Here is a 25,498-nt window from a genome sequence, read left to right on the forward strand (position 1 = left end):
CAGTCCTCGACTTCATCCGGTCCATTCTCATTCCCCTCCTGAATCCTCATTCTAACATCCATTCCATTTCCTTGATAAATATTCAAATCCCATTTTAATGCCTGGTACTTAAACTCGTGAAATTGTGTGTGTGAGTGGTTTAGTGGTGAGAAGGATGCTGTTTAGCTGGGCTGGCTGGCCACTGTACTGCCAACTGGATCAGTGTCATCTGTCACAGCCCAGTAACCACACACTCAAAGATGGACGCATGCATGCAAAAATACATACACCACGTGCATGTATGTACGCAAACCCGCACACATTCAGACAAGCATGCACGCAAACAGGATCAAATGAGTCATCTACTGCTGGAATGAAGGACTCTGGGTTCTGATCCCATGCTGTCCTCTTGACCCTATTTGTAGTGCACAGTCCACTCAGATTAGCATCATCAGAGATACACCAGAGGGCACTTACAGTTCAAGTCGGAAGTTTACATACACCTTAGCCAAATAGATTTAAACTCAGTTTTTCACAATTCCTGACATTTAATCCTAGTAAAAATGCCCTGTTTTAGGTCAGTTAGGATCACCACTTTAATTTTAAGAATGTGAAATGTCAGAATAATAGTAGAGAGGAGGATTTATTTCAGCTTTTATTTCTTTCATCACATTCTCAGTGGGTCAGAAGTTTACATACACTATTAGTATTTGGTAGCATTGCTTTTAAATTGTTTAACCTGGGTCAAACGTTTCAGATAGCCTTCCACAAGCTTCCCACAATAAGTTGGGTGAATTTTGGCCCATTCCTCCTGACAGAGCTGGTGTAACTGAGTCAGGTTTGTAGGCGTCCTTGCTCGCACATGCTTTTTCAGTTCTGCACACACATTTTCTATAGGTTTGAGGTCAGGGCTTTGTGATGGCCACTCCAATACCTTGACTTTGTTGTCCTTAAGCCATTTTGCCACAACTTTGGAAGTATGCTTGGGGACATTGTCCATTTGGAAGACCCATTTGTGACCAAGCTTCAACATCCTGACTGATGTCTTGAGATGTTGCTTCAATATATCCACATCATTTCCCTTCCTCATGATGCCATCTATTTTGTGAAGTAAACCAGTCCCTCATGCAGTAAAGCACCCCCACAACATGATGCTGCCACCCCCGTGCTTCACGTTTGGGATGGTGTTCTTCAGCGTGCAAACATCCCCCTTTTTCCTCCAAACATAATGATGGTCATTATGGCCAAACAGTTCTATTTTTGTTTCATCAGACCAGAGGACATTTCTACAAAAAGTACGATCTTTGTCCCCATGTGCACACTATAGTCTGGCTTTTTTATGGCGGATTTGGAGCAGTGGCTTCTTCCTTGCTGAGCATCCTTTCAGTTTATGTCGATATAGGACTCGTTTTACTGTGGATATAGATACTTTTGTACCCGTTTCCTCCAGCATCTTCACAAGGCCCTTTGCTGTTGTTCTGAGATTGATTTGCACTTTTCGCACCAAAGTACGTTCATCTCTAGGAGACAGAATGCGGCTCCTTCCTGAGCGGTATGACAGCTGCATGGTCCCATGGTGTTTATACTTGCGTACTATTGTTTGTACAGATGAACGTGGTAACTTCAGGCATTTGGAAATTGCTCCCAAGGATGAACCAGACTTGTGGAGGTCTACCATTTTTTTTGAGGTCTTGGCTGATTTCTTTTGATCTTCCCATGATGTCAAGCAAAGAGGCACTGAGTTTGAAGGTAGGCCTTGAAATACATCCACAGGTACACCTCCAATTGACTCAAATGATGTCAATTAGCCTATCAGAAGCTTCTAAAGCCATGACATAATTTTCTGGAATTTTCCAAGCTGTTTAAAGGCACAGTCAACTTAGTGTATGTACACTTCTGACACACTGGAATTGTGATACAGTGAATTATAAGTGAAATAATCTGTCTGTAAACAATTGTTGGAAAAATGACTTGTGTCATGCACAAAGTAGATGTACTAACCGACTTGCCAAAACTATAGTTTGTTAACAAGAAATTTACGGAGTGGTTGAAAAACGAGTTTTAATGACTCCAACCTAAGTGTATGTAAACTTCCGACTTCAACTGTAAATGCAACCACACACACACACAACACCAACCTTTTGTGGCGATCTGGACGTTGGGACTGGGGACTGCGACCTCCTAGCCTTGGCTGAAGAGCCTGTTGACAGTCAACCAGAGAGAAACAGAGAAAAGATGTTTAAATCCTGCCACCATTTTGGACCAGTCGACTTGATGACACTGGAGTGAGTCCTCCACAGCTGAGGGCTTCAGTAGGTTTGGGCATCTATGAATCAAATAATCGCACAGGCGCGGGTCCTTAGTCAGCACTAAGCTGTTTATACATCCAACAGCTGTTCTTTGGAGGGCAAAACACTCAATTCAACGCTACAACAGGGGGACAAGTCAGCTCTAGTGAATCACAAAATAAATATAAAGCTCAAAAAAATGTAATAACAAGTCTAAGTTTACTGAAATGGTCAAGCTCAGGGTTAGAGAAGTGGGAGTTTGGGAGTTGTGTGCACTGCGTGCGTGTATGTTTGTGTATGTGTGTGTGTGTGTGTTTGTGCGCTGCATGTGTCTGTTTGCGTGTGTGTAGGCCTGCTGTTGTGGGATTTAATGAACCCCTGAATGAGAAGGCTCCTCTATACAATCTTATAGTATAGTTGAGTCTAACTGGTTACAGTTATTATATATAGTTCCAATTATAGAGTAGCAGGCGACATAGCAGAGGAAAAATATATCCTCTAGGCTGTTGTTGGTTTTCCCGCTCAGATAAAGGACATTCATAAAGTAAAGTATTCGCAGCTTTATGACGTGAGCTTGACCAATTTATTTGTACATAGGGATTCTACTGCAATCATCAAAGTCAATCATATAGATTGTTTTATGATTTTTCTCCTGGACCAAAGCTTGTCAGATAGTCAATTATTAAACCTTTATTTAACTAGGCAAGTCAGTTCAGAAAAACAAACTATTATTTACAATAAGAAGAAGGAATAAATAGCTTGGGTATTGGACTATTTGTGTACTCAACAGTGCTAGATGGTTGCCTTTGGCAGGACAATAAGTTGGCTAGAGCAGAAACAGACAGGCACCCAGGCTAGAATAAAGACCATTATTACACAGTATGTGTACATCATATGAAGGAGAAGTTATTTATAGAAGCAAACCAGGAGGAACAGAAAGCAGCTGAGTTTATAGCAGAGAGTTGACAGCGTGACAACGAGCCTTGTAAGAGAGCAGGTGGAAGCACCAGGTGTCAAAAGATGGGGGAAAGTATTAGTGCCATTCCTCATTGGTCGAGTGTTCTGATTGGTTTACCTGAGTATGGTGGCCTAGGAGGGACAGGGGGACAGAGCAACTTTCCCACAGTGTCAGAGAACTGTGTGTTGTTGACCTCTTTTACACTGTCTAGACTCCAGCTACTGAAGGTGGGTCTCACTATGTTGGTGTACAAACATATAGACAGACACGCATCAATCACTGCTCATTGGGTTACAACACAACACATCAGAACACAACAGATGATGTAGACCAGAATCTAGATCTATATTAGTAATCTTAGTGGATAACAGGAAATGTAATAACAGAGGTAGGGATTCGTGTCCGTTGTTGTAACTGATGATTTATGACACAGTTACTACATTTCAAGATTTTCTTAGCCTAAATATAAAGCATGGTAAGATGGAGATTTGACAGACTGCACCTTTACATTTGTTGGGTTGGCAAATAGCCTAGCGGTTAGAGCGTTGGGCCAGTAACCGAAAGGTTGCTAGTTAGAATCCCAGACAAGGTGAAGATTTTTTTTATTTTTTTTCAAGATTATTTTTTTTAAATCGGTCAATGTGCCCTTGAGCAAGGCACTTAATCCTAACTGCTCCATGATCCCCGCTGAATGGCAGACCTTGGGTGTGACCGAGCTCTCCGAGGGTGTCTCAGAGAGAGTGTGATATGCAAAAAACACATTTTCAATTAATACATGTGTGAAATAGGACAAATACAAGCACCCACCGTGTGATGAATTATTATTATTAACAATCTCCCACACCTCAATCTTCTTATGTACTGAATATCATGAAACTGACACGTGTTTGGTCTTAAACGCTTGCTGTGAGAAATCCAACGCTTGCTGAGAGAAATCCCACTGTAAATAACACTTCCCTGTTCTCTCCTGTTAATACGAAGGTGCTCTTCCTGTGCTTAGTTCATTCGTCCACAAACCGGTGTAAAAGAGCAGGTTTGCCTGGTTTGTGCATTTCCACTTGAGCTAAGTGAATACACCGTCAAGTGGCACACCGCTGTGCTTGTGGTTTGACATTATTTTTTGTATATTTTCTATAAAATACTAATTACATTAATTTTCCCTGAACCTCTAACCTTCAGTGAAGTTCACAGAAAGCAATCAAACAGCTGAGTTTTTATTAATTACCCAAGGGCCCTTCCAAACTAGATTTGAAATGCCGCCCCATTGGAATATGTAAAAATATAAAGCGCTTATATAACATACAAAATATACAAAACGGACATCTGTGGATAAAAAACAGAGACACATATGCATTTATACATATGCATAGCCTTCTGAAAAGGCATATCCCATCAACCCTTGGGGAATAAACATGTTTTCACGCATTTTGATATTAATAAATAAGAAGCATCAATTTAATGTGATTGTATCCCAAATGGCACCCTATTGGCCCAGAGCCCCATGGCCCTTGGTCAAAAGTAGTGCACTATTTAAGGAATAGGGTGCCATTTGGGATTCCTCACGTGTCTGTTGTTGCCTGCGAATGCTGATGGAGCTGGGAGGGACAGACCTCGTGGGGAGAGGCTGTCGTTGAAGCAGATGTCTACTCTCCAGACAAAGTCTGTCACACTCTCACCGGTCAGTCTGTCAACTACACTCATGTCCGGACAGATGACCATAGCTATGATCTCTTTGACTGACTGGAGGATGAGAAGCGACTGTTTAGCAGCACGCTAGTGTCTTGGTACGACACATAGGCAAGGATACTTTGGTGTTATAATGATTTTGGGCTTATATACACTCATGTACTGTGAAGAGAGATGGAGACAATGACTGAGAAGACATACAAGACAATGAGACATGTTTTACCTTTGTCTGGTGCAGAAAGGTTAGGATCACTTCGGGGTAGTGTGGTGTCACCTATTTGATGAGGGGTCGCCCTCTAGAAAAATCAAACGAGACAGCACAATGCTGAAGCAACAAAATCCATAAAGGAAAGTAAGATATCTTGACTTTGTGGAGTTCAGGTTTAGTCTTAACTTTGAGAAATCCATACTGTGAGTGACATGTCATGCTTGCTGAACAGCTCTTCGGGTTCAAACTGCAGAGATCTTAATAGAAAGGTATTATAACTATACTTTGTCTATTGATTTGTCCGTGTGTGTTCACCTGTGCAGGGTCTAGGGGATTGGGGTAGATGGCACTGACGGGCCTCTCCCTGGAAGAGAGGCCGGCGTTCTCTCTGGAATGCTTGTGTTTGTCCTGCAGCTGGGGAGAACCTGGAGGGAAAGGCAAGGAGAGATTTAGATGTAGATTTTATTGGCAACAGCTAGTCTTCCTGGGGTCCAACTCATAAAGAAAAATACTTTAACATGTACATTCATTTTAAAACATGATCAAAGACATTACAGTCTTACACGGATACAAACATTACTTACACAATAAGGCACGGGGGGGTGTGGTATATTGGCCATATTCCACAAGTTACCACCGGCTAAATCTATGGCGTTAAAATGCCTATTTAACTCTGTTCCATCTGACTGCGCAATCCACTGTCTCATCAGCCCAGGCAAATCAAATCAAATTTTATTTGTCACATACACATGGTTAGCAGATGTTAATGCGAGTGTAGCGAAATGCTTGCGCTTCTAGTTCCGACAATGTCGTAATAACCAACGAGTAATCTAACCTAACAATTCCACAACTACTACCTTATACACACAAGTGTAAAGGGATAAAGAATATGTACATAAAGATATATGAATGAGTGACAGTACAGAACGGCATAGGCAAGATGCAGTAGATGGTATAGAGTACAGTATATACATATGAGATGAGTAATGTAGGGTATATAAACATAAAGTGGCATAGTTTAAAGTGGCTAGTGATACATGTATTACATAAAGATGGCAAGATGCAGTAGATGATAGAGTACAGTATATACACATATATATATATACACATATATATACACATATATATATACACATATATATATATATATATATATATATAGATAGATATACACATATATATATATATATATATACACATATATTGTAAAGGCTGTCAATGTTGTTCTCCCCCTTTAACGAGGAGGAGCATGGATAGGACCAAGATGCGGATTGAGGGAAATAAGCCATCTTTTAATGAACACACAGCAAACAAGACACTACAAACTACAAAACAACAAACGTGACTAACCTTCAACTGTCCTGTGAGGACACAGGAACAAACACCCACAAAACACCAGTGAAACCCTGGCTGCCTTTGTATGACTCTCAATTAGAGACAAACAATACACACCTGTCTCTAATTGAGAATCATACCAGGCCGAACACAAAACCCCACATAGAAATACAAAACATAGACAAACCCACCCAACTCACGCCCTGACCAACTAAAATGAATACAAAACAAAGGAAAACAGGTCAGGAACGTGACAGAACCCCCCCCTTAAGGTGCGAACTCCGGGCGCACCAGCACAAAGTCTAGGGGAGGGTCTGGGTGGGCGTCTGTCCACGGTGGCGGCTCTGGCGGTGGACGAGGTCCCCACCCCACCATAATCAATCCCCGCTTCTTTATCCCCCTCCCAATGACCACCCTCCCACTAACCCCACCTAAATGAAGGGGCAGCACCGGGACAAGGGGCAGCACCGGGACAAGGGGCAGCACCGGGACAAGGGGCAGCACCGGGACAAGGGGCAGCACCGGGACAAGGGGCAGCACCGGGACAAGGGGCAGCACCGGGACAAGGGGCAGCACCGGGACAAGGGGCAGCACCGGGACAAGGGGCAGCACCGGGACAAGGGGCAGCACCGGGACAAGGGGCAGCACCGGGACAAGGGGCAGCACCGGGACAAGGGGCAGCACCGGGACAAGGGGCAGCACCGGGACAAGGGGCAACACCGGGATAAGGGGCAACACCGGGATAAGGGGCAGCAGGTCCTGGCTGAGGGACTCCGGCAGGTCCTGGCTGAGGGACTCCGGCAGGTCCTGGCTGAGGGACTCCGGCAGGTCCTGGCTGAGGGACTCCGGCAGGTCCGGGCTGAGGGACTCCGGCAGGTCCGGGCTGAGTGGCAGCTCCGGACTGTAGGGCAGCTCCGGACTGTAGGGCAGCTCCGGACTGTAGGGCAGCTCCGGACTGTAGGGCAGCTCCGGACTGTACGGCAGCTCCGGACTGTACGGCAGCTCCGGACTGTCGGGCAGCTCCTGACTGGCGGGCGTCTCTGGCAGCTCCTGACTGGCGGGCGTCTCTGGCAGCTCCTGACTGGCGGGCGTCTCTGGCAGCTCCTGACTGGCGGGCGTCTCTGGCAGCTCCTGACTGGCGGGCGTCTCTGGCAGCTCCTGACTGGCGGGCGTCTCTGGCAGCTCCTGACTGGCGGGCGTCTCTGGCAGCTCCTGACTGGCGGGCGTCTCTGGCAGCTCCTGACTGGCGGGCGTCTCTGGCAGCTCCTGACTGGCGGGCGTCTCTGGCAGCTCCTGACTGGCGGGCGTCTCTGGCAGCTCCTGACTGACGGACGGCTCTAGCGGCTCCTGACTGACGGACGGCTCTACTGGCTCGTGGCAGACGGGCGGCTCTAATGGCTCGTGGCAGACGGATGACTCAGACGGCGCTGGGCAGACAGATGGCTCAGACGGCGCTGGGCAGACAGATGGCTCAGACGGCGCTGGGCAGACAGATGGCTCAGACGGCGCTGGGCAGACAGATGGCTCAGACGGCGCTGGGCAGACAGATGGCTCAGACGGCGCTGGGCAGACAGATGGCTCAGACGGCGCTGGGCAGACAGATGGCTCAGACGGCGCTGGGCAGACAGATGGCTCAGACGGAGCTGGGCAGACGGGCCGTTCAGGCACCGCTGGGCAGACGGCAGACTCTGGCCGGCTGAGACGCACTATAGGCCTGGTGCGTGGTACCGGAACTGGAGGTACCGGGCTGAGGGCACGCACCTCAGGGCGAGTGCGGGGAACAGGAACAGGGCACACTGGACTCTCGTGGCGCACTCTAGGCCTGGTGCGTGGTACCGGAACTGGAGGTACCGGGCTGAGGGCACGCACCTCAGGGCGAGTGCGGGGAGAAGGAACAGTGCGTCCAGGGCTCTGGAGACGCACAGGAGGCTTGGTGCGTGGTGCCGGAACTGGAGGCACCGGGCTGGAGACACGCACCATAGGGAGAGTACGTGGAAGAGGAACAGGGCTCTGGAGATGCACTGGAAGCCTGGTGCGTGGTGTAGGCACTGGTGGTACTGAGCTGGGGTGGGAAGGTGGCGCCGGATATACCGGACCGTGAAAAAGGACACGTGCTCTTGAGCACCGAACCTCTCCAACCTTACCAGGTTGAATGGTCCCCGTAGCCCTGCCAGTGCGGCGAGGTGGAATAGCCCGCACTGGGCTATGCAGGCGAACCGGGGACACCACCTGTAAGGCTGGTGCCATGTACGCCGGCCCGAGGAGACGTACTGGAGGCCAGATACGTTGGGCCGGCTTCATGGCATCCGGCTCGATGCCCAACCTAGCCCTCCCAGTGCGGCAAGGTGGAATAGCCCGCACTGGGTTAAGCACGCGTACTGGGGACACCGTGCGCTTTACCGCATAACACGGTGTCTGACCAGTACGACGCCCTCTCACTCCACGGCAAGCCCGGGGAGTTGGCTCAGGTATCCAACCCGGCTTCGCCACACTCCCCTTTAGCCCCCCCCCCCAAGAAATTTTTGGGTGAGCCTCTCGGGCTTCCGTGCTAGCCGCGTACCCTCATACCTACGCTCCTGGGCTGTGGCTGCCTTCTTCTCCTCCCGAGAGCGGCGATTCTCTCCCACCTTAGCCCAGGGTCCTTCTCCATTGAAAATTTGCTCCCAACTCCATTCCTCTTCTCTCCATTGCTTTAGTTCTTGTTCTCTCTCCTCAATCCGCTTGGTCCTGTTGTGGTGGGTGTTTCTGTAAAGGCTGTCAATGTTGTTCTCCCCCTTTAACGAGGAGGAGCATGGATAGGACCAAGATGCGGATTGAGGGAAATAAGCCATCTTTTAATGAACACACAGCAAACAAGACACTACAAACTACAAAACAACAAACGTGACTAACCTTCAACTGTCCTGTGAGGACACAGGAACAAACACCCACAAAACACCAGTGAAACCCTGGCTGCCTTTGTATGACTCTCAATTAGAGACAAACAATACACACCTGTCTCTAATTGAGAATCATACCAGGCCGAACACAAAACCCCACATAGAAATACAAAACATAGACAAACCCACCCAACTCACGCCCTGACCAACTAAAATGAATACAAAACAAAGGAAAACAGGTCAGGAACGTGACATATATAGATATATATATATATACATATACATATACACATATACATATATATATACACATATACATATATATATACACATATACACATATACATATATATACACATATACATACATATATACATATATATATATACACACACATATACATATATATATACATATATATATATATATACACATATACATATATATATATACACATATACATATATATATATATACACACACACACACACACACACACACACACACTAACATTTAGTTTTAAATAGCGGAGATTTGTATAAACCTTGCTGTCTGTCTCTCCGACATTTGCAACATTGTTTCAATATTCAAATTCGATCTCCAACTGTCCCATAGTAATGAACGTGTAGGGGTCGGGAGTCGGGACGAGAGAGAGAGAGGCAAGCAGCGTTTCTCAGCCAGTCGAAATCATGAATAATTTTTATGAATATATACAAAGAAATGTCAATAGAAAAAAGGTCAAACGAAATGAAGTGCAGCTAGTTTGCAGTCTTTCCAGCTTTAGTTTTAAGTTATTGTGTTAGCTGTGTTGTTAGCTGTGTTGTTGGCTAGCTCCTCTGAACCGTGTCCTAACGAGAGCACATTTTCTATGCCAGGCGAAATCGTACCTCATTAGCTCATTGTTATGGATGTATCCGAATAAATGTCACTAGAAAAACTGCTTAACAAATGCAGCTACTGTTATTCTGTCTGCACTGTTTGACGTGACTGTAAATTTGCCGTAGTTGGCTAGCTAGCAAGCAAGGGATAAGAACGTTGCCAGCCAGTATGGCAATGGAACATTTAGAACGAACGACTGGGTCTCGTCCATAGATACAGAACAAAAAGACTGAACGACTGGGTCACGTCCATAGATACAGAACAAAAAGACTGAACGACTGGGTCGCGTCCATAGATACAGAACAAAAAGACTGAACGACTGGGTCGCGTCCATAGATACAGAACAAAAAGAATGAACGACTGGGTCGCGTCCATAGATACAGAACAAAAAGACTGAACGAACGGGTCGCGTCTCTGGCAACCGAACCAATAGAACGGACGACCAGCCGGCTTGGGTAGCAACCTTAGATTTGTGTCGGGACTATATCTTGTGGAAGGATGAAATAGTATGAATACATTCATCAAAATAAAGTAATGAAAATATGTCAATCATTATTTTAATATGTTGGTAACCCGTTGTATAAAAGTGATAATACCTGAGAAGCCGGTGTTTGGAGGATATATTGTCACGGTTTGTCAGACCTTGACTTCGTCTCGTGCCTAACAACACCCCTGCCAATATCTCTTCAGCCATTATCACTTAAACTGGTTACCAACGCAATTAGAGCAGTAAAAATAAATGTTCTGTCATACCCATGGTCTACAGTCTGATATACCACGGCTGTCAGCCAATCAGCATTCAGGGCTTGAACCACCCAGTTTATAATACATACTAGGTGACAAATAATCGTCTGAACCGATTTATCGGTACGATGTTGGCCTTTTCTAGTCTATTGTCTATCTCTATTGGCTTTGCTGATAGTCCCTCTACATAGCAAAGCTGCTGCTATGTCACCCGACACTCACTGCCTGAGCCACGAGCACTGCACAATGCAGAAGAAAATCAGAAGCAGCAAGCTAGCTTATTCTACAACAGAAAGGTGCAGTATTGAGAAATGAGTTAACCTGTTGAGGATGGGGGCGCTGTTGTCATTATTTATGCTAATCGTGTAATTTTTGAAACGGCTTCCCACAAAATTCTTGATCGTACAATATGCATATTATTATTATTAATAGAAAACAGTCTATAGTTTCTATAGGAGTTGAAATTTTGTCTCTAAGTGGAACAGAACCCATTCTACAGCAATTTCCCTGACATGGAGTCAGATTTCAGAAATGTTGGCCCCTGATCTGGAGTCAGTTAAAAGGTCACAGTTATTGCTATGAGTATACGGACACTGCTTACGTCTTCCCCTGGATGCCTTTACGTGATGACGATTTGAATGGGGTCGATTGCGCGTTCACAGGCACTATAAATTAAAAAACCCTGTAGCTAGGAACTCTTTTCTTGCTGCGTAATGCGCCTGGAGGACATCGACCCGCACTTGTTCCAAGCATTAGTGGAGGGAGTAATATTACTCTGGTCATGTTTCTACTCGTTATGGGAGTTAAAAACATCATAAGGTAGTTAATTTAAAGCGTTTTATAGCAATTTATATCCGTTTAGTGCGATTTTGGGACATTTATTTCTGAAACGCTGTGAATTGCTGGGCACGCTTCCAGTTCATCCCGAACGCAGTTGGCATTTCCACATGGCAAGAGGACAGCTTTCCACCAAAAGACGATTAGACCCAAGAAAGGATCCTTTGCCCAAGATACTGATGGAAGAACAGCTCAAAGTAGGACATTTTTATTATGATAAATCGTGTTTCTGTCGAAAAATGTTAGTGGCTTAGGACGCCATGTTTTTTGACGTAGCTTCGCTTGGCGCAAACTGTATTGAAAAGTAAGGATAATTTAAAAAATGTAATTCCGCGATTGTATTAAGAATTAAATTGTCTATCAATCCCTGTCCACCCTATATTTTTTAGTCACGTTTATGAGTATTTATGTATAAGAGTAGATCACTGTCTAATATGGCGCACAGACATTTTCTCACCAGCTGGGCTACATTTCTCATTGTCTAACCATGATTTTGGTGGCTAAATATAAACATTTTCGATCAAACTCTATATGGATTGTGTAATATGATGTTACAGGAGTGTCATCTGAAGAATTCTGAGAAGGTTAGTGAAAAAATTAATATATTTTGGCGATGTTGACGTTATCGCTCTCTTTGGCTAGAATCAATGCTGGGGTAATGTTTGCACATGTGCTATGCTAATATAACGATTTATTGTGTTTTCGCTGTAAGACACTTAGAAAATCTGAAATATTGTCTGTATTCACAGGATCTGTGTCTTTCGATTAGTGTATGCTGTGTATTTTTACGAAATGTTTGATGATTAGTAAGTAGGTAAACACGTTGCTCTATGTAGTTATTCTAGTCCATTTGTGACGGTGGGTGCAATTGTAACCTATGCCATCTACCTGAAATATGCACTTTTTTCTAACAAAACCTATCCCATACCAGAAATATGTTATCAGACTGTCATCTGATGAGTTTTTTTCTTGTTTAGGGGCTATAAATATCTTAGTTTAGCCGAATTGGTGATAGCTACTGGTGTTGGTGGACAAATAAAAGATGGTGGATTATGCTAATGTGTTTTTAGGTAATAGATTTACATCTTTACATATTGTGTCTTCCCTGTAAAACATTTTAAAAATCGGACATGTTGGCTGGATTCACAAGATCTGTGTCTTTCATTAGCTGTATTGGACTTTAATGTGTGAAAGTTAAATATTTAAAAAAAATATTTTTTTTGAATTTCGCGGCACTGGTTTTTCAGTGGGGGTGGGGGGGGAGTGCCGCTAGCGGCACCCTCATCCTAGACAGGTTAATTGACACAGTGACCAAAATCGAACTTCTGTTGCAAATATAAGTTTAATTAATTCACTAATAATAAGGCCTGTGTCGACATGCCCGGAGAAGCATGCAATAAGGAAGCTAGCTAAGCAGATAGCTATGTGACCAGTTAGCGACGATTAGAATAACTAACCCTTTCGTCTGTGGTGTTAGCTAGCTAGCTATATTAGCTACCATGCTAGTTAGCTGGCTAGATAAACATGGTGCTAAGGTATCAGATAGGAGCTAATAGCAGAGCGGAAGAGGTAGAGAGGCTCAACTCGCCCGAAAATCTGTCTCCCTCCAGCAGGTGGCGTTTTATTCGTTGTTTTGCCCACCAAGCAAGGACATTTTTGTATTGAGGTCAATGAGTGTCGAATTTGTTCAACAAAAACATGTATGGCTTTTTTTCTACGTAAGGTTAATTTGAGACGCTTAATGCTTAAGTTGTACTGATACAAGTACGACACGTGACATTCTGGCAACTTTGAGAAAAAACACTTTATATCGGAGTTATCTTGAGATAACTATGCATATTCATGGCATGAGGCTAGTAGCATAGCATCTCTCTCCATTGAATACAGGCGGTTGTGTAATCAACCCTCATCGAAGATTCTAAAAATTGATCCAAAGAAAGGATAGGTAGGAGTTACAGCCCACCATGCCGCTTTGTGGAAAATTATTGTTAGGGCTGAAGACACGTACTGTATCTTGTCAGCATATCCATTTTCTTTGCTAAGAGCCAATGTAGCTAGCTAGTGTTAGCTGGTTATCATTCTGAACATGCAGCATTTTCAGCAACGAGCCATCTGACTTGCGGTGTAACGTTAGCTATTTACTGGTGTGCTAACTTCTTATGGCTGCAGGGGGCGTTATTGAGTAGCCAGCTAAATCGTGCCCATTTCAAACGGCCTCGTACTCAATTCTTGCTCGTACAATATGCCGATTATTATTATTATTGGATAGAAAACACTCTCTAGTTTCTTTAGCCGTTGGAATTATGTCTCTGAGTGAAACAGAACTCATTCTACAGCACTTTTCCTGACAGGGAGTGAGATTTCAGAAATCTTGGCCCCTGATCTGGGGTCAGTTTTAAGGTCCCTGTAAATGCTATGAGGATACAAACGCTGCCTACGTCTTCCTCTGGATGTCAGTACGTGGTGACGCTTTGAATGGAGTCGATTGCGCAATCAGGGCCTGTATAAAAGAGCACAAGGTGGAAGAAGCTTCCTTTTCTTCCTGCGCCTGACGCACGATGGACGTCGGACTGGCTCTCTTTCCAAGCTGTTGTATAGCCAGTAATATTTCTCCGGTCATGTTTTTACTCGTTATAGGTGTTAAAAACATCATAAGGTAGTTAATTTAAACCGTTTTATAGCAATTTATATCCGTTCAGTGCGATTTTGAGGCATTCCTTTGTGATGCACTTTGAACCGCTGGGCACGTTTCCAGTACATGCCGAACGTTAGTGGCCATTTCGACAGGGCAAGAGGACATCTTTCGACCAAAAGACGATTAGACCGGAGAAAGGATTCATTGCCCAAGATTCTGATGGAAGATCAGCTCATAGTAAGAACTATTTATGATGATAAATCGTTGTTCTGTAGAAAAATGTTAAACGCATATTCCGCCATTTTTTTTGTTGTAGCTTCACTTGGCGAACCCTGTATTGCACAGTAAGGATAATTTTAGAAATGTAATTCAGCGATTGCATTAACCTGTTTGGGCTGCACGCTGAATATTGAAAAAACTGGAAAATGTGTGCACATTTTCAAACGGCCTCCTAAGAAACTTTTTATTTTCCAATATGCATATATTTACTACTGTTGGATAGATAACAGTCTGTAGTTTCTAAAAAGGTTTGAATTGTTTCTCTAAGTCGAACAGAAATATTTTTACAGCCATTTTCCCAGCCGAATTGAGTTTCCCAAAATGCGATGTGTCTCTTTAAGACCTTCTCTATAAAAGGCCATTTGACTTGGGACCATATAAACACGTCAGAGGCGTACGTCAGACTGTAATGCGGAAGTGAGAATTGAAGGGAGTCGAATATCTCGTCCCTGGACTGAATAACAGAACTTCTTGTGAGAGCTGCGCAGTTAAAATAAAAATCCGGGCGCGAAGGATAATTTGATCTCGGCTTCTGGAACAAGGTAGGTAACGTTGAATATGATGCCTGACTACGATATTATTTGCTACATGTCACAAAATCATCCTAAAGTAGGTTTTTTCAATATACTTTAATTATATTATTGCAATTTATTCTGGACTTTAGATGTGAAACGACGGAAGAATTTTTTTGAAGAAACGCTTTCTGGCGCAGCAATGCTACCGTGCTAGCTAACCAAAGAGGGAAATAATTCGTTCTGGAACCCAACTAAAGACTCTACTGGACATTGGACCCCGTTACAACATTCTGATGGAGTACCAAGAAAGATAAGACCCAATTTGGGATGCTTTTTCATATATATGTCGAACTGTTGAATGCTAACGCTGCTAACTATGCTAGGCTAGCGCTTGACTAGAATCAATGCTGCCTTATGCTAGCTTATGATGTTAGCTAATATAACGATATATTGTGTTTTCGCTGTAAAACACTTCAAAAATCGGAAATGTTGTCTGTATTCACAAGATATCTGTCTTTCATTAGTTATCCACCATATGTTTTTCTGAAATGTTTTATGAGGTGTAATTAGTAGCCGACGTTGGTGTATGTATTTTCTCTGGCTACTCCCGGCTGGATTCAGACTGTAGCTATGTATTAGCATTTTTGGGTAGCATCAATGTAAAACAGATTTATAGCAAAAATATGCACTTTTTATGAACAAAACATAGATTTATTGTGTAACATGTTATATGACTGTCATCTGAGGTCGTTTTTTCTGGGCTCTTTAGGTTGGTTTTAGTTTATTTCGGTTGGTTGTGCATGCTACTTCAATCATAATTCATACTTCATAATCATAATTCATACGTGTCTGTCCACTTTTGTATTTGGTGGTGAGCTAACATAAATATATGTGGTGTTTTCTCTGTAAAACATTTAAAAAATCGGACATGTTGGCTGGATTGACAAGATGTTTATCTTTCAAATGCTGTATTGGACTTGTTAATGTGTAAAAGTTAAATATTTTTAAAAAATAGATTTTGAATTTCGCGCTCTGCAGCTGTTGTCATTTTCGGTCCGAGGTCGGGCTTGCACCCCAAACAGGTTAAGAACTAATTTGTCTTTCGATTCCTGTCAACCCTGTATTTTTTAGTTTATGATTAGTTATCGATTAGACTAGATCACTCTCAAAGATGGCGCCCGACATTTTCAGACCAGTTTGGCTACTATTCTCATTGTATAACCACGATTTTTCTGGCTAAATATGCACATTTTCGAACAAACTCGATATGTATGTTGTAATATGATGTTACAGGAGTGTCATCGGAAAAATTCTGAGAAGGTTAGTGAAAAAATTTATATATTTTGGCGATGATAACGATATCGCTCTCTTTGGCTTGAATCAATAATCGGGTAACGTTTGCATATGTGGTATGCTAATATAATGATTTATTGTGTTTTCGCTGTAAAACACTTAGAAAATCTGAAATGTTGTCTGAATTCACAAGATCTGTGCCTTTCCATTGCTATGCGCTGTGTATTTTTAAGAAATGTTTTATGATGAGTAAATTGGTAATACGCGTTGCTCTCTGTAGTAATTCTAGTCGCTTTGGTGAGATTTGTGATGGTGGCTGCAATGGCAAACTATGATTTATACCTGAAATATGCACATTTTTCTAAAAAAAACCTATGCTATACAATAAATATGTTGTCAGACTGTCATCTGATGAGGTTTTTTCTTGGTTAGTGGCTATCAATATCTTTATTTGGTCGAATTGGTGATAGCTACTGGTGGAGAGAAAAAATGGTGGACTAAGAAAAATGGTGTCTTTTGCTAACGTGGTTAGCTAATAGATTTACATATTTTGTCTTCCCTGTAAAACATTAAAAAAATCGGACATGTTGGCTTGATTCACAAGATGTGTACCTTTCATATGCTGTATTGGACTTGTTAATGTGTGAAAGTTAAATATAAAAAAAAAATAGATTTTGAATTTCGCGCCCTGCACTTTGAGCTGGATGTTGTCATAAGTGTACCGATGTCGGGACAGCCCGCCTAACAGGCTAATCTGACCAGCAGCAATCGTATCCGCAAACTGACAGTTAATAGTAGGAAGTAGACGCTTGTCGTAATAAGGAAAGAAGGACGTGTTTTAAAATGCCTAATGGGCAGACTTGAGACATTCAGACAGAACATGCATTGTCGTTTCCTCTTTCTTCCTACCCTCACTCTCCTTGTTAGATATTATGCACATGTATAGCTTGGTAGCAAATTACATCGCCGTTGAGCTAGTTCTCATAGTAGCAGCAAACAGCTCCAAGTGATATGAGTGATGGAGAGAGACGCAAGGAGATGTGAGAAGGAGTGGAGTTACAGCCTCGCCCTATCCAATCGTAGCAGTACGGTCAAGGTACATTATAAATATGCTTTAACTAGGTTACCTACATCAGATAGGGGAGAGGCGTTGTGTTATTTGTTTTATTGGAGAGAGAGCGAGAGACAGAGAGAGAGGAAGAGGGAGGGAGTGTGAGAATAGGTGTTAAACCAATGATGACACGAAAAACACAAGTGCAAAAAGGTGGTCTTGTTAGACGAGCGAGACACACAAATAAACGAGCATAGAAGCTGGTAGTCAACAACTATCGACCAACCAACAGCTCCCTGTTTCACATCCTCCACCCTGGCTGTTTCCACCTCGCTAACCTCAGCACATAAAAGACCTGCCGGGCTGGCTGTCACACTGTGGTGGCACCAGACTCTCATTCCAGGGATAAACTCACACACACACACACACACACACACACACACACACATATTATGGGCAGTAATGATTACAGCTATTCACTGGCTGCCCATAGATCCTTTTCCATTACACATTATATGGCAATTAGCTTTAAAATGGACATCATATGGGAATGAGATGACCATCTTACAGGCAGTTCAGTTTGCTGTACTTCTCTAAACACTTTATGGTCCTGGCAGTGGCTTTATAGGGGTCCTTCTGGTTGCACAGGATGCCAAGAGGAGTGTGTAGGCATCCATAAATGTCTCCATATATTCTTATGTTTATGATCTGCATCAGGCAGAAACACATGGCTGTGGTTAAAAGCTTCTTATTGGACTTCGAGACATTCTCTATGATTCCCAGGTGCAATCAACAATGCACCCTCTCAAGGTTTTCTTTGTCTCTCCATTTCATCTCTCTTTCTTTCTCCCATGTGTGCATTCAATGCATACATTTCTCAATCAAACAAATCCTTTGTTTTTACCAATCTAACTACATCATATTTCTCTCCTTCTCACTCTTTCTTTCTGTCTACCTTCATCCCTTTTGTCGTTTGGTTGATTTGGATAGGGACAAGTACAAACACATGGACACAATGAACAAACAATCATCCCTAGGGTGTTTCCATCTCATGCTAGTTTTCAACAACCGTCCCTAGAATGGCTTTTATGGAAACAAAAAGGAAAGGAGGTCACGCATAATCAATTAAAATCCCATTTAAAATCCCATATCAGTACATTATCACAGTTATACGCACAAAGCAAATGTCATATTGTGGTGGCAGAGTTTGGGGTGAGCTGTTGTAACTTCTCACGGGATGTGTTCTGTGTTGGACTGTGATGTTATGCCTTTCGTAGACTCCTGGTATGTCTGCACCCTAACATAAGGCCATTGTGTTCTGGAACTGTTGCTTGTGTTAAATAACTGTGTTGCGTAAACTATATAATTGTATTATCACCTCCCACTATATAAGGGGCATGTAACAATTTACTCTTGGAGCTCTTCCCTGTGAAATCAGAGATAGATCTCCCCCGCAGCTGCTTACTTAAAGATTTTTCTATTATACAATTAAACAGTCTCTGCCTTAATCTTCGGATCAAATGTTCCACAACAATTAGAAGCACTAAGCAAATGTCCTACGTATTTACCCATATTTACAACTTGAAGGCGGTACGAGGGCCTCAACGCGTCTGTTGTTAACACACAGCAGCTCATACATGGTTGCACTGTTGGAGCTACAGCAACCCGTTCTTTGGTGTTTCTTTTGAATGTATTAAATGTTCCGGCTGTTTATGATCTTCTGATGAAGTGTTCCCTGCATGTGCTCCGTTGTAAGAGAAGGAGGACTGGCCAATAGAAGTTTTAGAGGGATATTTAGAGGGACCCTGGTTTCAACAGGAGGCCCCCCCTGGTGGAGATTCCAAGCCGTTGCAGCTTCTGCATGCGTTTGGTCAGGGATTTAGGCGCAAAATCATTGAGACACTTAGACACAAGATTCCCATTTGCAAATTTGATGAAGAGTTCAACACTTCTCAAGATGTGACAATGTTGTGCTTTCGGTCCAGGATTTTCAGTGCAAGGTTGTACAGAGACTCTAGGGGTCTCAGCACTGGCTGGCTGGCCTGGAACCAGGATGTTAAACAGTAGAACATGTGAGAGAACACCCCTGCATGTACGAATAAGAAGACACGGTCAAGAGGCAGACACTTCTTATTAATGTGAAACAGTGGAGGTTTGCTTTGATGCTCCTACTGATCTTTTCGGGGGTCCAGGCTGATCGACAGATACTCCACCACTTTGACTTGTCCAATTGTCTCTCCTTTGATGCTGACAGAGAGTGACGCTGTCAGCTTCCTTGTTGAGAAACAAAATGAGGCCGTTTTCAACCAAGTGTCCAACTGAGTCTAGGTGTTCTGTCAGTTGTTTAGAGACAGCAGTAAAGGTTTTACCAAACACATAGACAACATTATCGGCACTTACACTGATCTCTGGTAAATAAATCATTGATGCATAATGTGAAGAGAATCGGGCCAAGTACCAAAGCCTGCGGAATTCCTTTTTTTTAAATTTTTTTTTTTTATATAAATGTGGATTTGATGTTATTGATGACCACACACTGTCCATGGTTTTCCAGATAGGAACCAAACCAGCTTATGGCTTTGTCTGAGAAATTGAACTCGTGGAGTTTGAAGATCAGAACACTGTGATTAACTGTGTCAAAGGACTTTTTCATGTCGTGGAAGACTGCTCCGACCACATTTCCCTTATCTAGTGACTTCTTGATGTTCTCGAGTAGTACAACGTTTTCGTTTCAGTGAAGTATTTTGGTCTGAATACAGATTGTTACCAGTGCAAGTACTGATAATATTTCAGATATGATATGAGCTGTTTTTCCTCTCTCTCTTACTCTCTCTCTCTTTCTAGAGAGGATATTTTCTCCCAATGTTTTTCTTTCAAAGTCATATTTGTTTTCAGTTTTAGCGAAGAGAATTGCCTGTATGTCTGCAAAGTCCTCGCAGTGTAAAAGGAAATGCAGCTCTGTCTCGACCTCTCTTTGAGTGCAGAGTGTGCACAGCCTGTCCTCTCTGCCTGATCTGCCTGTGATGGCAGGTCTCTATGGCCAGGCTGTGTTCATTGAGTCTGTACATAGAAAACTGAGAAAAACACTGATCTATCAGTCACCATGCCACCGAGTGTTTGAGGCCAAAAAGCATTCAACTGTGTTTTGGGTTATTGTTGTGTCTTTCCAATAGGTGATATCTTTTTATTTTTGTTCTTCATTGGTTTCAACCCCTCCCCCTCTCTTTCTCTCTCCCTCTCTCTCTCTCTGCTAGTCTTACCTCTGGCGCTGGACGGAGCAGAGCTGGTCACGTTGGGAGAGGCAGAATGATTGGAGCTGAGGCTTGAGGTAGATGGGCTGGGCTGCAGGGACAAACAACTACATCAACATCACTGACAAGTTAAGAATTATAGACAGCCAGGATCGTGTGGGGGAGTGAAATTATCCAAATCTAGTTTAGATCAGTGCCTTTCTCAAGTGAGCTTTTGCAAACACCAACAAAAATAAGGAATTCACTGAAAAAGGGTGGTTGAGGGTAAATTCAATTGGAATTGTACCTGCATGTTGAAGACTTCGTCAGAGCTCTCCGACTGCCCTGTGATGTTGCTCACTTCATTGGAGGCCTGAGAGGACAGCGATGATGACGAGTAGCGGTTGACAGCCGGGTAGGTGAGGGGACTGATCACAAACATAACACACACATTGAGAGAAAGAGAGAGAGAAAATAAGACCAGTTACTTTCAGAATTTGGTTGAGCCTTCATCTGACATAATACCGTATGGTTCTGATAAAAAGGCCCAATATCTCTCCTTAAGTCACATGTTGTAACTGCTAGTGAGTTTTACATTTGCAAGATGTCGACTTAAGAGGACAGTAAAAACTCAGTGAGAGAAATGTCAGTGACAGATTGAGGCTGGTGGTGCGTGTGTGTGTTTGTGTGTCCCTCTGGGCAGTGTAGGTTTGTGCCTCTTTACGCTCGATGGAGGTAGGATGTCACAGGTAGAGAATGGCAGGGTCACTGAGCACACACACACAATCTGTCCACCAGCCTGGCAGCACACACACACACACACACACACAGAGCTGCCCACCTACGCCCATATGGTGCCATACCAGGGAGTGAGAAAGAGAGGAGAGGAGAGAGAGAGTGAGCTAGAGAGTATAGGATGTGCAGACAGAAAGGGAAGGGAAAGAAAAGAGTATGAGGAAGGGAGTGAAAAGAGGAAGAGACAGAAGAAAAAAAGGGAGAAGGCGAAAGGAAGAGTGGAAAGAACAGAGAGAGAGAGAGAGAGAGACGAGGCCAGTGTTTCTCACCTGCGTCTGGCCACCACGCGAGCGCCATCTGGGCTGATGATGTTGGGGACCGAGTTCCTGCATGAACTACGCGGGCTGCCATTGGTAAAGTGCACGGGGCTGGCGCGCACGTACGCAGGAAACTCCTGCGGTGGGGATTAGAGAGAAGGGCAAACGGAGGGAGAAGGAGAAGAGGGAGGGGAGGAGTAAACATGTGATTAGCATATTGTTTATGCTAGCATGAGTTAAGGTTGTGCTGACGCAGGTTTGATGAAGGTCAATTTGAGGATTTGACAGATTGTGCTCCTGTTGAGTGGCCTTCACTAACCTGGATCCCCAGACTAGACTTCATCACATGAAACTGGTCCACCAGCTTCTTGTGTAGAGGTCTCATGTCCTGAGGAACAAACTTCTCGTGGACGGCCAGGCCATACTCCAGGATGTGAGCCTAGAGGGGAGTCGGAGACAGTGCATTTCCTTTGTTAACGTTAATCTCTTCCAGATTAAATATCATCACAAAGGTTTAGCAGTTCTCCTATTAAAGTAGGGCTAGTGTTTTCCAACATTGGAAACTGACCTGCTCGAACATGAGTTCCCTTAGTCGTCCGATCTTCTCCCCGTCCTCCGGGTGATTCACGATGTAGTCTTTCACAAAGAATGCCTGCACGAACACAATTCATTGTATGTTTTGAATTTGTTTGATTTCATCAATTTACTAAATTGTGTCACCATGTTTCCCCCCCAGGGCGGTCGGACGGATGGACGGTCGGACTGTCGGGCAGTCTGTCCGACTGTCTGTCTGACTGTCTCTTTTTGTTGGCAAAAGACAAAAAGGAAGAAATAATATTTATAATGTAAACATGTTTTGCATAATTTTGATCATACATTAACTTCTCTTGGGTAGGGGGCAGCATTCGGAATTTTGGATGAAAAGCATGCCCAAATTAAACAGCCAGCTACTCATCACCAGAAGATAAGATATGCATATTATTAGTAGATTTCGATAGAAAACACTCTGAAGTTTCTAAAACTGTTTGAATCATATCTGTGAGTATAACAGAACATATTTAGCATGCGAAACCCCGAGGACACACCATTCAGATATTTTTTTTTGAGGTCACTCTCTTTTCAATGAAAAATTGGGAAACCAGATTTCTAAGGGACTTTCTTTCACTCCCTACCGCTTCCACTGGATGTCAACAGTCTTTAGAAATTGGTTGAGGTTATTCCTTTGTGTAATGAAGAAGTACGGCCATCTTGAAGGAGAGTCACTTGAAGTGTCCTGTTAGATAGAAGTGACCAGAAGTCTAGCTACAGTTGGTTTTCATCCTGTATTGAACACAGATCATCCTGTCTTCAATTTTATCGATTATTTCCGTTAAAAAATACCTACATTTGTATTACAAAAGTAGTTTGAATTTTTTTGGCAAAGTTTACAGGTAACCTTTGAGATATTTTGTAGTCACGTTTCACAATTTGGAACCGGTGTTTTTCTGGATCAAACGCGCCAAATAAATGGACATTCTGGATATATATCAACGGAATTAATCGAACAAAAGGACCATTTGTGATGTTTATGGGACATATTGGAATGCCAACAACAGAAGCTCGTCAAAGGTAAGGCATGAATTATATTTTTGTTTCTGCGTTTTGTGTCGCGCCTGCAGGGTTGAAATATGCTTATCTCTCTTTGTTTACAATGGTGCTATCCTCAGATAATAGCATCGTTTGCTTTCGCCGAAAAGCCTATTTGAATTCTGACATGTTGGCTGGATTCACAACCAGTGTAGCTTTAATTTGGTATCTTTCATGTGTGACTTAATGAAAGTTAGATTTTTATAGTATTTTTATCAAATTTGGCGCTCTGCATTTTCTCAGGCTTTTGGCCAAGTGAGACAGTAGCGTCCCGCGATTTTTGGATATAAATATGAACTTTACCGAACAAAACATACATGTATTGTGTAACATGAAGTCCTCTGAGTGTCATCTGATGAAGATCATCAAAGGTTAGTGATTCATTTTATCTCTATTTTTGCTTTTTGTTACTCCTCTCTTTGGCTGGAAAAATGGCTGTCTTTTTCCGTGACTTGGCTCTAACCTAACATAATCGTTTGGTGTTCTTTCGTCGTAAAACCTTTTTGAAATCGGACACTTTGGCTGGACTTACAACAAGTGTATCTTTAAATGGTGTAAAATACTTGCATGTTTGAGGAATTTAAATTATGGGATTTCTGTTGTTTTGAATTTGGCGCACTGCAGTTTCACTGGCTGTTGACGAGGTGGGACGCTACCGTCTCACCTACCCTAGTGAGGTTAAGTGCATATTCCCTGATGTTGGTATCGCAACTCTTGAGATGAGTGCAGATTAGAGCCAAGGCTTTTTAATCTGCGTCACAATAAAATTTTAATAAAAACACATCAGAAAATGAACAACATAAACTCAAAAATCTTCAGTGGAGAGAGAGCAAAGGGGGAAGAGTCGCCACAAAGGAGAAAGCAGGGTTCTCTCTCCCTTACAAGGTCTTTGTGGCGGGCTATCTCCAAAGAGACAGAGAGAGATATGGGAGAGCAGGAGTGGGGGACTCAAAAGGGAGAGGAGCTCACTGCTTACTTCAAAGCCCACTCCCAAACAGGCATGGTCCTATCTGTGTCTACCATCTGAGTGTGAGAGGCAACCTCTACCATGACGCTTGACAACAATATAACAGTGCTAGCTAGGCTACAGTAGCACGCTCATCTCCCGATTGTTATCCCCGACACAAAACACAGCTTTACAACCCCTGCTGTGACGCTGTGAACGCCAGGGTCGATTTGACCGAAAGAACTGGCGTGAAAGACAGTCCAAAGCCATAGAAATATACATTCAAAAGGGAAAAGGGACTTATTCCGTCTCAGTGAACCGTAGCGCGGCTGTATGAATAATACGGTCTGAAACACTTAGCCAAAGGTGGGAAAACAATCAATATTTGCATCAAATTATACCTTTCTCTGGTGCTGGTTGGACTTGGAGATTGTAGGAGAAACTCCAAGTGTCAAGTGACATTGTGAATCATTATAAAACCTCAATTAAAGACGAAACGGCAGCAATAAATAGATATTAAACCAGGCTGGATTCTCCTTCAGGGCTGGAACTATAACCATGAGCAATAAATCGAAATATGAATGCTGATGTCTGCTTCATTTATGGCTGAACAAATTGGCATAAAAGTCAATTGCGTTATCCTAATAAAGGAACTGATTTATGCTGTATTGTGTGCAATATTCCCCAAGAGACCTCCATACGTCAATACCATGGAGCATTAGGCATACAAAATGCGGATGTATGGCGCTCTCATTGCCTTCATGGACAGTATATAGATCATCATTATATCTCTTGATCGTACACACATTAAATTAGTAATACATTTATAAAATGTATGCATTGAATATCATTGAATATATACATGAAACCTCCTGGGTCTAAACAGCCACGTCATGTAGTCTATAGATTCTGCAGAATCGTAAATCATCATATCCTTCATACAAGGAGCCTATCGGATCAAAGCTCTGGCAGATAATGTACTTCAAGCAGCAGCAGGTGGGCGTTGCGCAACACAGCCGTAGCTAGCTTAGCTCTTCTCTCCCGGGTCAAACTCATTTCCTACAACATCCTCATCTCT

At 43.1% G+C, this 25,498-nt stretch overlaps 1 protein-coding gene across 3 annotated transcripts in view; it reads right to left on the reverse strand.

Moving 5' to 3' along the window:
• Positions 1-25,498, reverse strand: part of LOC129838787 (dedicator of cytokinesis protein 4-like) — a 145,720-nt gene that overhangs the window by 5,814 nt on the left and 114,408 nt on the right. For 2 of the 3 annotated variants that reach the window (XM_055905961.1, XM_055905960.1), the window contains 9 exons: positions 22,417-22,500; positions 22,168-22,287; positions 21,861-21,985; positions 21,104-21,224; positions 20,827-20,908; positions 5,435-5,544; positions 5,135-5,207; positions 3,343-3,462; positions 2,118-2,179 (listed from right to left, as the gene is read on the reverse strand). In XM_055905961.1, the coding sequence (XP_055761936.1) occupies positions 2,118-2,179; positions 3,343-3,462; positions 5,135-5,207; positions 5,435-5,544; positions 20,827-20,908; positions 21,104-21,224; positions 21,861-21,985; positions 22,168-22,287; positions 22,417-22,500 (897 nt within the window). The remainder of the gene's footprint in view (positions 1-2,117; positions 2,180-3,342; positions 3,463-5,134; positions 5,208-5,434; positions 5,545-20,826; positions 20,909-21,103; positions 21,225-21,860; positions 21,986-22,167; positions 22,288-22,416; positions 22,501-25,498) is intronic. The other variant, XM_055905962.1, reaches the window with a different exon arrangement.

Source organism: Salvelinus fontinalis, chromosome 39 (genome assembly GCF_029448725.1).
Source record: "Salvelinus fontinalis isolate EN_2023a chromosome 39, ASM2944872v1, whole genome shotgun sequence".
NCBI classification, from domain to species: domain Eukaryota; kingdom Metazoa; phylum Chordata; class Actinopteri; order Salmoniformes; family Salmonidae; genus Salvelinus; species Salvelinus fontinalis.